Genomic DNA, 12,995 nt, shown 5'->3' on the forward strand with positions numbered 1-12,995 from the left:
TAATTATTTACTCTGCCCTAATAGCAACACACATGTAGCTGCTGACATTTTACTGTGGAGCTAATTAGGCAACTGCAGTAAATGTCTTATGTGGATACACCCTTTGTGAATAAAAGAAAAAAGTGTCTATACCTTTTTTAACCTAATTCCCCAATCTTTACTTGTATGAGAGCTCCTATTAGAACACTGGGATTACCATATAAATAAAGGCTGTGAGGTCGTATTGTGGGTCTGCTCTCTCTAGCAGCATGAGAAATAGTTTACAAATGTTTACAGATGAAAAATCCACATTTGTTTTTTCCCCTCCACTGTAAAGTGCTGTTTCATTATGTTACAAAATAGCCACTGATCATTCCAAATAAGCTTCAAACCATGTTATATCAAAGGCTAATATTGCATGTTCACTATAAAGTAATAAAAAATAATTTCACATTCACAGTAGTCGTGTAATGCCAGGAAGGTTTTTCACTCTCATAAGAGAAATGGAGATTCAAGATTCAACAGTATTTTAAACAATATGTTTAAAAAAAGAGAAAAGATTCAGCCATAAAATTGCAGTCAGCCATCTCAAAAGAGACTACTAAGAACAAGAATTTCTACTACGTACATATTTACATACATACATACAAAGTGAAAATAAGTCAAAGTAAATACTGTGAAATGATGACAGTTCCCACAGGTACTGAACTCTCCTGTAGGGCCAAATCCTTCTTCTAAAGATACTCGGAGCTTTACCATTGACTTCACTGGGAGCAGGATTTGACCCTTAGGGTAAGTCTCCATTGTTTCCTCAGCACTCTCAGGAACACCAGTGAGAAGCATGACCCACACACCTACTCCTGCTGTGCAGGTGCCAAACCCAGAAATGAGACAAAAGCAGGTGGGTAGGATATGGCTTTTGGCAGCACTCTTGAGAGTGCCTCAGAAGCAGCAGAGACATTCTTTGATTTGGGTCAGCTATCTGACATAAAAGGTTGACACATCATCAGTCCCTTCTCAGACCCTACTGAAATGTCCTTCTTTCCTCCTTCCTAGCTAGATATTTCTAGTATTACTTGTAGAGTGATTTAATAGCTAGAACATGACGACTTCCAGCCAGCTTTGAAAATGCAAAACAATGAACAGTCACACAATACCTCCTGATAGCTCTGAAATCATGTTTTCACCTGAACCTGTCTAAGATATCCTGGTGATCAAGATGTTGACAAACATAACTATTGATGCTGCATGTAGTTAACCTATCACTGCAAGTATGAATATTAATTATATTATTTTAAAGGTGCTTTAAATTATAAAAGCATGGTCCCCATCCTAGCAGGTGTCAAGCATCTACAGTTCCCACTGATGCCAATTGAAGCTGTTGGTACTCAGCATGTTATGGGATCAATGTTATAGAGCATGCCAGCAGCATCACTTAACTAGGTTGTGTAATTGTAGCCCTGATTTATGAAACATGTTTTGTGCAAACAATACTGGAAGATCTGCAAATTCAGCTATGCAAACAAAGCATCATATTGTTCCTTTTAGCAGAAAGATAAGATCATTTTTTATACAAGTACCTCAGCTGTGTCATACAGAACATCTCTCTCACTTTTCCCCACAAAACACTCAGTGCCTATCTAGGTCTTGGAATCAAAAACTGTCAATCACCTCATCTGTACTATTTCATGAAAAAAGAAGACCAGGTGCATAGTATTATTTTGTTCCACTGTGGTTTAAATCTCTTTATATGGATTTTAGTCTTGAGGATACCTATTTAAAGTTTTAATAACCCAAGTTTAAAAGATTTGGGAAGAATAACTTTCTAGCAGTGGAAGGTAATGTGACAAAATCCCTTCTACACTGAACAGTGGTAACTACATTTTAGTATGTGTTCAAAGGAATGCTTTTTAATTTGACACTTCAAAGCCATTTAGAAAGTTCAAACAATTTGTCCTACATATAATTCACACAGCCATAGAAAAAGTGATTCCAGCTCAGTTGTATTTAACAGATGACCTCAAATCCTGTTACCTGTAAATATTAGTCCATATAAATTCTACTAAGATCTGACTACAATTAACTCGAGTCAGATTAAAGAAACCCAAAGCACTGCATGTCAAATTGAATGGTTATAGTAAAAAACACATCAACTGTTTAGTAGGAGACATGGTAGGTAATTGTTCAACCATACAAGATGTGGTCTATTAAGATGTGGTCAGTTAACAGTGCTGATCAGTTTCTCCACTTGCAGTATTTTCACAGTTCTCCAAGTCATTCTCGTGACTGATAGAATAAAATATAACCAGATTCTGAATTTTTTGATATATCAGAGGTCAGACCATAGAATTCTTCAATAGCTTGAGCATCTATTTTCTGCAAAAATAGACAGAGGTTTTTTTAAATACTTGCTGGGAACACAATACTAAGCATGGATTAAATTGATCTCAAAATGCAAAAACAATTGTGTAATTATATGCCTTAGGGTGATGAATAGCAAGCTTTGTTAGCAATTCACGAAGTACAAACTTTTTTTTAATGGCTTAGAAGCCAAATTCTTCTAGCTTCAATCACTGAAGTCAATGGCACTGCTTGTTTGAGTAAACTGAGTGGGGTGTGCCTCTAGGTAGAGAAGCATCCTTTACATAAATGGAGAGATTCTTTCCTCGTTAGACAATAGCAAACATAGGTACAAAGAGTAAATATGATTTAAGGTTTCTATAAAAGGGGAGAATAATCCTAAACACATTGAACTTTGGTTTTCTCCAGAGGTACTCTAATTCTTCCTTTTCTTCAGTTTTTTCAAGTTACTGAAATCCAAAATTTGCCATCTTTACTGACATTTAGGCCTACAAGTTTTACCACTGAAATCAATGGACTATTAAAGAAGTTAAATACCGGCTGTCAGTAGAGATGAGGCAGAAATTGGCTCAGAGCAGATTTGGACACTATTCCTTGCAGAGTTTGTTAGTCAGCCAGAGAGATCACTATACAGTGTCAGGATGTGCTCCCTCCTTCCAGACAATGTGTGCGATACTGATCTCACAATACTCCATTGATTCTAATGGATTTATTCCTGACTTATATTGGTGTGACATCAGAATGAGGCCCCTACCCCTGGGAGCACACTGAAGTGATTTTGTAGTGTTTGCTTAGCACTGTACTGCACTGCACTAAGTATGGGCCACATTCTGTTCTAATTTACCCCCAAGTAAATCCAAAGTGAATGAAGAAGCCAGCCTTACTTCAGTGATGTAATAATTTTTCCCCCTCAATTTAAAATTCCATAACTTTGAAATCTGAAAACTTACACCAATGTCGCAGTCCATGGCAATTTAAAACAGCCAAGCACTGCAACATTTGTTTCTAGCCCTCACAGCTAAGCGCAGACATTGGGTGGGGGAGGAAGAGGTGGGGGTTAGATTGGGTTAAAAAGGGCCACCCAAACTAACATAGTTTGCGCAGGTGTAGACCTTACACTTACACTTGATCTCAGTGATTGGAAATCAATCTAAACCTGTAATAGTACAGAAGTTCTGCACACACAGACAGTAGGCGTACGTGAATAGAGAAGTATTCAATTCAGATTCAGATCTGGCTGATTCGCAGGACAGTGATTCGATTCGGAGATTCGGATCACTATCCTGAATCAATTCAGCACTGATTCAGAGAGATTCAGTGATTCAGCCATAGACTATAATGGGGAATCACTGAAATACCTATAACTTTGTCATTTTGGGGCAGATTTAGATGAAAACAGTAGGGATGGTAGCCCCTTCTGAGGGCATGATGCCTGTCAAGTTTCAAGGATATAAGTGGAGGGGTTTCTGGGAAACTGCACCTCAAGATGCTGAAAGCAAAACTCGTGTCGTGTGTATGTTAAGGCAGATTTGGATGAAAACAGCAGGGATGGTAGCCCCTTCTGAGGGCATGATGCATGTCAAGTTTCAAGGATATAAGTGCAGGCGTTTCTGGGAAACTGCACCTCAAGGTGCTGACAAGCAAAACTCATGACATGGGTGACAATGTGTGTGTTAAGGCACAGCAGGATGAAAACAGCAGGGATGGTAGCCTGTAACAGGGGGCCTGCCCAGTGCTCAGGTAGTAACAGCTCACAAAAGGAACAGAAAAGCTGCAGACAGAAGCTTATGTGCTGTTTCTATGTCCCTTCCCCAGAGCACTGTGATTGGAGGGGGACTCAGGGAAAGATCACAGTCACTGGCCAGCAACAGATATCAGTCTTTCCCCCTCTCCCCCCGCCTCCCCTCCCTGCAAGACTGCCTTCTGAATTGCCAAATCTCTGAATCTTTTTCTGAATCGATTTGGAGGCTCCAAATCGATTTGGAGGGGGGTGGGGGATTGTCTCCCAATTCAATTCGGATTCGGTGATTCGGCTTCCAAATAGGGCCAAATCTTCTCTGAATTGAATCAGCAACCAAAGCTTTGCACACCCCTAATAGACGAGTCTGAAAATGATAGAACATGGTCTCAGATAGATTGATGTACACACAAATTTAATTGATCTAGGTTAGACCAGTTCATGGAACTTCAGTATAGTTACCTGTGCAGCCCCAGGACTGGGAAAGTCCAGCTGCTGGCCCTAGTCCCAGGGCTGTGCTTTTCATACCTGTCGCCCTGGCACCAGGCTATTTTTAGCCCCCCAGCCCCTTGCCATGCTCCCACACAGACCAGCCAGCCCCTCCACCCCAGAGGTCATTCCCCGTGACAGATTTATCAATGCTGCTGCCAGGAGCTGACCAAAGTATCATTGGGGAGAGGGGTGGGAAGTACCGAGTTGTAGGTTCCCTGGGGAGGATGTTAGGGAGCTAAAAATAGCCCATGGTTCCCCTCAAGCTCCCTCACAGACCCTGTGAGCCCCCGTGATCCTGCTAAACCTCCTGGACTCCACCAACAACCCCATGGACCCCATTTACCCCCGCTGATCCCACCTGCCCCCAGTCCTTCCTGTGGATCCTGCTTGTGCCCTGATTCTTCTGCAGATACTGCCTGTCTGCCCACCCCTTCAATCACTCCTATGGACATGGCCTGCCTCCCTCCACCCCAACAATCGCTCCCATGGATCCTGCCTGCCCTCTCCACCCTCCAATTGTTCCTGTGGACATCATTTGTTCCACACCAATCACTCCTAAAGATCCTGCCTGCCCTCCCCACTTCCCGCCCTTGCTCCTGCAGATGCCACCTGCCCCCCCCAATCACTCCCACAGATAACAGATGCCCCTCACCCTCTGATCACTCCCATATATGCCACCTGCCACCCACATCCACAATCGCTCCTGTGGATCCTGCCTGTTCCCCCCCTCCCCGATTGCTCCCATAGATCCTGCCTGCTTCCCACAACCCCCTGATTGCTTCCATGGATCCTGCCTGTTCCCCCACATCCCTTCCACATACCCCCAATCTCCCCCAAACTTGTTTGCCCTCCAACCACTCCCCCCAGTACCACTCCATCCTGACTTACCTTAGATCAAGTGGCCATTTTTAACATGATCTAACCTGCCCCCCTAACCTCCCTGAATGTCTGCACTTAGCCATAGGTTTTAAAGTATTTTAACTTGACTTGATTAGATTTAGAAAGCCATTCAAAATAAAATAAATATCTGGTCTAAAAACATTTTATGTTTATCTGAGAGAAAATAAACACTGTTAACATCAATGGGAGTTGTTCTCAAGTAACCATTTCAGGCTTAATCTGTTTGTTCATAACCTTACTTTTTAAGAGAGATGAACCCGAACCAAAACTACATCACAAAACACTCTGCCTTTTTACAGAATTACAATCTAAACCCAGATCAAGGTCAGAATTTAATGGATGAAATTTAATAGTGTGAAGTCAAGCACACAGGAATGAATAACAAGAATTGCTACTATACTCTTGGAGGCTTATCAGTTGAAAACAGAAGTAGAGAAACAAAGACATGGGGATTTTAGTCAATAGCACACTGAGTGTGAGCAGTCAGTGCAATGTGACCAGAAAATGGGTAAGTGAACAAGCGCATTGATAATAGTCATAATCAACATTAGCATACTGACCTCTACAATGTCATCATCAAACAAAAGCCAAAAGCCATGACTTTTTACAATGGTAATATAATGCCCACGATTAGGTCCACTAGAAAAAAAATTAAAGCATCAGGTTATATTGTGATATGTTGAAAAATACATATTTTGATTGAAGTTTCTTATGAGATAACCCATATTCCTAAGCAATCGTGCCATCCTCCTTTCCTTTTTATTGAAATGTCTAAAGTGAATCAGTTAACTGAAAATCAAGTGTCTTCTTACTATTGACATTATAGTAGTTTACATATCTACTTCAAAAGTATTTGGCAGTTTGTTGGTGCCAGGCAGAAACTATTGCAAATATTTTCAAAAACCCTCAATAAAATTAAAAAAAAAAAAAAAGCTGGTTGATATTATATATAAAAATAAAAATAATTATCTCCTACTGGATGCCAAAGGCAATAGCTCACATTTCAATTGGTTCACTAAGCTGCTTCCATATTCTCCATGCTTGGCAATCTCAAACTCTTGTAGTCCCCAGTTATAGCTACCATTCTTCAATCAAACCATTCTTCTTTCAGTTCTAACCAATCCTTAAAATTAGCCAGATTTCTAAACCACTTCTAAGCAACTTAGTAAAAAAAAAGTATATATACAATCTCTCCTGCTAAAGTCTGACTATACTGTCTATATGTGTTTCTAACCTTGGTGGCCTTGGGAATGAAGAAACAGAGCCAGATTCTAATTTTAGGTATGCTCACATAAACCTATTTAAATTAGACTGGATTTGTCCCAGCTTAACTAACAAAAATCTGAGTGAAGCCAGAACATTATTCCCTATGGTTTTGGGCTGGCTTGTAATTATATATTTGTATTTTACATCCAGCGTGTTTCATAATAATTCACTTTTACATAACCTAAAATAGACCACAAACATGCAAACAGATTTACCAGGCAGATTCTTATTCCCGTATGTTTTCTCACTGATATCATAGTGACTCAGCACAGATCAAACCCAAAGCCAAAATTCTGGATATGCCTGTACAGTATTGGCAAAGAAATTAGGTGATGCCTTAATACATAATTTCTCCTGTCTCATTTCTATAGACCACAGGTACTAGTTTAAAAAAACCTGCCTTGGAAACAGAATTTTAGTCCTGGGAAACATTTTTCATTTCAGATTCTTTTGTAGAAAAAGCTGGAATCTGGAAGTTTTTAAAAGCCTTATTGGACACATCTACACATGTGCTTTAATGCACAGTAGCATCACTAAAAAAAGCAAGCACTTTCACTACTGCACATTAGGGCATCCTAATGCGCATTTATTTAGTACCTTACATTAGAGGTACTAAATTTAATGTGCAGTAGAAAAAGCACATTAATGAATGTGTAGATGCACCCATTGTATTTAAGTCAATCTTGTGACTTTTTGGAAATTTCTTCTGAAAGCTTCTCATGGACATCACTTTTGATATAATAATAATTTAGAGTATACTCAAATGCACTTTCCCTGCCACAGTGAACAACAACAGCCACCAAGTCATACATGCGATCCAAGTTGATAGCGTCTCCAGATGTGTTGAAGAGACGCAGCTCCAGAGGAAATACCACACGGTAAGACAACTTAGTATATCTGTGTAGCTGTTCCATGTATTTGAACCTCTTGAGGTGCAATGCAAGGATCATTGGCAGCTTTTTTACTCTCATCCTATGAAATTATTAGTAATGGTCTTAGAGTGTATATCATGAAACTAATAATTTCAGTGCTATTCCTACCTCAGAGTCTTACAATTAAACATACACATTCTAAATGAATTTTCTGTGGAATGGTCTTTAGGTCTAAGACATTTGGCTCCACCTCTTAAGTTTCAAAGTCCATTACCTAGGAGAGGTATGGGGAGAATTAAAGACACCTGAGCACAAGGAGGCCTGTATTCAGGATGCCAAACTCAGGCTTGAGATAATCACAAATAAGCGGGAATAAATTGGAGCTGTGTTGTCTCACATCAGAATCACATTGGACTCTATGAAAGCGTGGGCAGAAAGTTACAAGAGCCTCAAGTGCCAGTTGTATCAAAGAGGTGGCAAAAACGATCCAAAGGGAAAAGTGGTATTTCATATCAGAGGCGGTTTACTTGAACAGGGGTTAAATTGCACTGATCTTTACCCACCTTTTCTGGGCCTCTTGTTTACTGCAGCAAGTTTCACAGTAGTATTTCTGTTCACTACATAAAGTTTCTGTGTTGCTGAAATCCCTGTAAACAAAGAGAATGCTTAGATCTTAAGATTTCTTAACATTCTTCCTTTAATGGCATGATTAAACTGATCAAATTAAAAACAAATTAGACACTGCATGAAATTCTGCTTTTGCTGAAGTCAATGGGAGTTTTATCCAATTTATAAAACACGTATATTATAAACTTTTGTCATATACATTATAACATATTGTGATGCAGCAAAGCATTCAGGCCCTGATTTCCAAAGAATCTTCCTGGTCCCTGTGACAGAATCTACAACCTTTCATTAGCTGCCTAAGCTCCCCATGAGTGGGGAGAATTAGGCATTTCAGAATGGGATCCATAAAAAAAGGCACACTGGGTAGGGAGCCACCCAAACTACCAAATATGAAATGGCAAGGACAGGGGGTATATTAAATTCTACCTCTCTCTTGGGCTTTGATTTTTTACTCTAGCCCTCCCAGGAGGTGCCTCCTGTCACTCAGGATGCACAGTCCTGAACCTTCTCCTTGAATTGGGCTCCGAAGTCCCAGGGGTCCCTCCTTACTTTTAAAGACAGGAGGACCCAGTGCCGTTGCTCCCCTTTTGTGCACCTTCACTTCCTGCCACTACATGTTTGCTGAACGCAATCTGGTAGGCATGATCCAAGAATACTTCCTTGATTAATCAGGTGATATATGCAGAAACATACCCAGTTTTTTAATGGAAATGAGTTTTAATGTGAGAGACAGCTTTTGAGCTAACATCAATCCATGTCCAAAAGCACAGCTCTCAATACCTGGGAAACCTTATTGTAAAAAACTGAAGTGCACACCAATGGATTTTAGGCACTTATAGGATCAGGCTGCATCTCAAAAGGAGTTTTGAGGATTGCAGTTGTAGAATTAGCCACCCAAGTACTACTTAAAAGCCCTTTCATGGATCTAGGCCTTAAGGGCACCTATACACATGCTGAATGTCTGCTCTGACGTGAGCTAATTAGCACTCGTCGAAGCAGACTCGAGTCTACTGGAGCATGTTAATTAATGTGCTCCAGCAGCTTCTGTGTTACTTCTACTCAGCGTCCCAGCACTTCAAAATGGCTGTGGTGGCACTTGAACTAAAGTTTATCAAATATGCTTTAGTTCAAGTGCCCCTGCCACCATTCTGAAGCATGGGACACTGAATACATGTGACGCTGTGGGTGCTTTAACTACAGCAGCTCTCAGAACTGCTCTAATTAAAGCGCCCACCCCTCTACCCCAAAGCATGTGTATAGACACCCTAAATGTGTACTTAAATTATATGAGTATACCCTTTGACTACCTGTGTTTAAACATCAGGATGTTCTAAAGTATTTGCTGGACTGGGAGCAAATGGGTAGTATCTCAAGTCAGGGAACTGTGAGAGTATTAAGAGGTTTTTGTTGCCATTATCCTCACTTTCGCTATTATTTTACCAAATGAGGAATAGCTTTTTATGGAATAGTAGCATTTTATGGAAATTCAGCACTTAAATGCAAATATCTCCTTCTGGGATTCCAGCAAGATTTGTATGCATAAGAACTGCAAGAGTGGGGAAAGGTCTTTCCAACCACTGCTATACTATTTTCAAGACACTTTTAACACTTTCTTTTTATCTTTTCATTAAATGGAGAAAGATTTGATTGAATTATATTTATATTATTTTCAGTACTAGTCTTATTTAGAATTTAAAAAAAACCTATCCCATAGTTCTTTTTGTGAGCTCTATATAGCAGTCAGAAAGCTGCCTTCTTAAAACAAGCCTGCAGATGTTATTTATTTAAGTGCCCAATAAAAATAGGAACATATTTAGCGGGAAAAAAAATTTTGTTTAAAAAGACTGTAGTTGAAAGTCAGGATCAAAAGCAGCAAGTCAAATGGTCTTTACAACTCCTTGTGGAAATAAAAATAATTGATGCATAATTTATTTTGTTGTTAGAGGAATTTTTCTCTTGCAGTTTGCCAGATCTTTTACCCAGTGGAAGAGAATTATGTTGCAGACTTGTATTCTTTGGAATGCTTGTAGTGAAAATGTTTAAATCTGAAGAATAGTGAAAAATACATTTTATTGAAATATTGCCCCAGCAATATTTCTATTTTAGTCTGTTTTTCAGCACTGTATTCATATTGTAAAGATGCACCAAAGTGATTATTTTCATAAAAGATAGCCAGGTAAGCATAGTAAAATAATAGGATTTCATGTTCTCTATAGACAAAAACTGCAGTCATTTATGTCCATTTTCTAATGAAGGGTACTGTATAAAAAGGGCAGGAAAAATCCAGATTCCAGCTTTATTTATACTTATTAAACAGAGATTTTTCTTTGTTTAAAAGGCCATCTCAAAAGACAGTTGTTGCTTATTCTCTGCCTTAAACATTTTGTAAGTAGCAATCTGTAGCTACCTTCCAAAAAAGATTTGTATGATTTTGATCCTGTCTTATTCCTGCAATGGAAGATGAAGAGGATTCTTAAATTGTGGTTGTTACCTGTAGATGGCTTTGTACTATGAAGTAGTGTATGTATGGGACTGGCTATTAGGAAGGATCTCTGAAAAAATACTGAATGCTGAAAGAGAACTCGTGGAGGTCAGCTGAGGTCCCAAATGACTGAAAAGGGCAAAGATCTTTAAGAAACAGAAAAAGAAGAATTTTGGGAAATACAGACCAGTCAACCTGACTTCAGTACCTGAAAAGATCATGAAGCAGGTCCTCAAGGAATCTATTATGATGCATGTAAGGGGAACAAGGTGATCCAGAACAGCCAGCAAGGATTAATCAAGAGTAAGTCATGCCTAACTTAATTTCTTTCTATGATAAGGTGATAGGCTATGTGGATGTGGGGAGAACAGTAGATATGATGTATTTTTTTACTTCAGCAAGGCTTTGGACACTTTCTCCCACAACTTCTTCATTAACAAGCTAAGGACAATCCTGCCTTGAGCAGGCAGCTGCACTACATGATCTAATGAGGTTCCCCCCAACCTACTTTGCCATGGTCAGATGATCTTGCAATCTCAGGTCCAAAATGTATCCTTTTTTAAAAAAGAACTGCTAGCATGCTCCCTTGGAAAAGAGAGGCCTTTTTAACCAAGACATTTTTTCTTAGCTTAGCAATCAAACTTATTACACTGATGCTGAGATGTTCTGAAGGTGTGGATTACTACAAAATCCAATGATAGGATGATACTGAGAGGACAACCCTAACTCTAAAGGTTTTTAAAATGAAGTATTAACTGCCAAGATGTTGGCAGTCATTCTCTGTGGAATGGTTCACTTCTGTTTGGTTCAGGAAGCTGTTCACTCCTCACTGCTCTCTTTCTGCTCAATTTTAGTTTGTGTGCAATCTTAGGGAGGTCTCCCTTAAACTCTGAAGATTTTTTTAAAATGTATTTTTAAAATTTCAAAAGTAACTCTAGAGCCTAAAAGTAAATTTTGGTTTGTTGATATCATAGAGTTAAGCAAAACAATGTTTAAATACAGATATTTATTTATACTACTCAGTGCCAAGACTCAAGATATTTAAAATCCACCCAGTACAACCAGCCCTTCTAAACATGGCATTTAAAATGCAACTTTCAGGGATAATAGTTAAAAAGTTGTCAGATTCTGTTTTACTACAGCTTTGCTACAGAATGGGAACTTGCAAATAAACAGGATTACTTTTTGCTTTTAATTGCAGAATAATACACAAAGCAACAGTTTTTTTTAAATCTCTTGCGTCTAGGACCTAGGCTACCTGTTCAACGCAGCACATGCTTCAATTTTGGTACACACATAAGTTTTAACCAGCAAAGTGCTTGAGCACTAAAGTTAAGCAAAAGTCCCAAAGAATCCAACTCTTATTCTGAAGGATCTTTTTCTTCTCTCTCCTGCACTCATGGTAAGATACCAAACAGTAAAGCATATTCTTATTCAGTATTCCACTGTTATGTAAATATCCTATTTAGTCTCTTCTGCTGCTGCTCAGAAATACCTTGTTAAAAATGCTAAATAACTGATGTTTACATAGCTTTTATTTTGCCTCCTAGACTAGCAGAATTTAGCAGAGTTGGGTAGAAATATCAAATGTATTTATGAAACTTCCATTCATTTACCTTAGACAGTGAGTAATTGATGTGTTTTGCTCCACATCAACAGAAAGGTCAAGAAAATCTTCATCTTTGCTACTAACCTGTAACAAAAACTATATATGTAAAATATACACAGTAAGAAGACACATTCTAAATGTATCAGAAAACTAAGTACATAGTTTACACTTGGAACAATTATTACAGATGTAAATAGTAAAAAACTAACTCATCGTAATCTCTTCTGAAAAAGATGTCTGGGTTTATATATGTATATTCACTGTATCGGTAAACCCATTCACCTGGTTGTTATACCAACCAGTTCTGTGTCTGGCACCTTTTCCATACTGCTGATCATAATCAAGTGACCACTACATCTGTTCATTTGACCACTACATCTGCTCACATGGCTTCTCAGCACCATATTTCTGTAGCAGCCAATTTTCAGTTAATTTATGACCTTTAGATGCTCATCTAAAAAGCAGCAAAATGAAAAATAAAAGATTTAAATTTAAAATACAAGTTGTTGCTTCTACATGCTCCTAAACTTCTTTTGTATTGGTCTAGGATTAGTTTTAAAAAACCCACAAAAATAATTTTGTCAGTTTTGACTGAGGCTCAGATTGCATCATAACTTTCTTAAAATTATGGGGGGTGGCAATCTATGTCAAGGAGCACTACACATCTTC

At 38.8% G+C, this 12,995-nt stretch overlaps 1 protein-coding gene across 2 annotated transcripts in view; it reads right to left on the reverse strand.

Moving 5' to 3' along the window:
* Nucleotides 1-1,280: 1,280 nt before the first annotated feature.
* USP46 (ubiquitin specific peptidase 46) overlaps nucleotides 1,281-12,995 on the reverse strand; it is a 47,480-nt gene continuing 35,765 nt past the window's right edge. For both annotated transcript variants that reach the window (XM_019526441.1, XM_019526440.1), the window contains 5 exons: nucleotides 12,334-12,410; nucleotides 8,172-8,255; nucleotides 7,511-7,708; nucleotides 6,031-6,109; nucleotides 1,281-2,355 (listed from right to left, as the gene is read on the reverse strand). In XM_019526441.1, the coding sequence (XP_019381986.1) occupies nucleotides 2,254-2,355; nucleotides 6,031-6,109; nucleotides 7,511-7,708; nucleotides 8,172-8,255; nucleotides 12,334-12,410 (540 nt within the window). In that variant the 3' untranslated portion in view covers nucleotides 1,281-2,253. The remainder of the gene's footprint in view (nucleotides 2,356-6,030; nucleotides 6,110-7,510; nucleotides 7,709-8,171; nucleotides 8,256-12,333; nucleotides 12,411-12,995) is intronic.

The sequence above is a fragment of the Gavialis gangeticus genome, unplaced genomic scaffold (assembly GCF_001723915.1).
Source record: "Gavialis gangeticus isolate Ggan-Ray unplaced genomic scaffold, GavGan_comp1, whole genome shotgun sequence".
NCBI lineage: Eukaryota > Metazoa > Chordata > Crocodylia > Gavialidae > Gavialis > Gavialis gangeticus.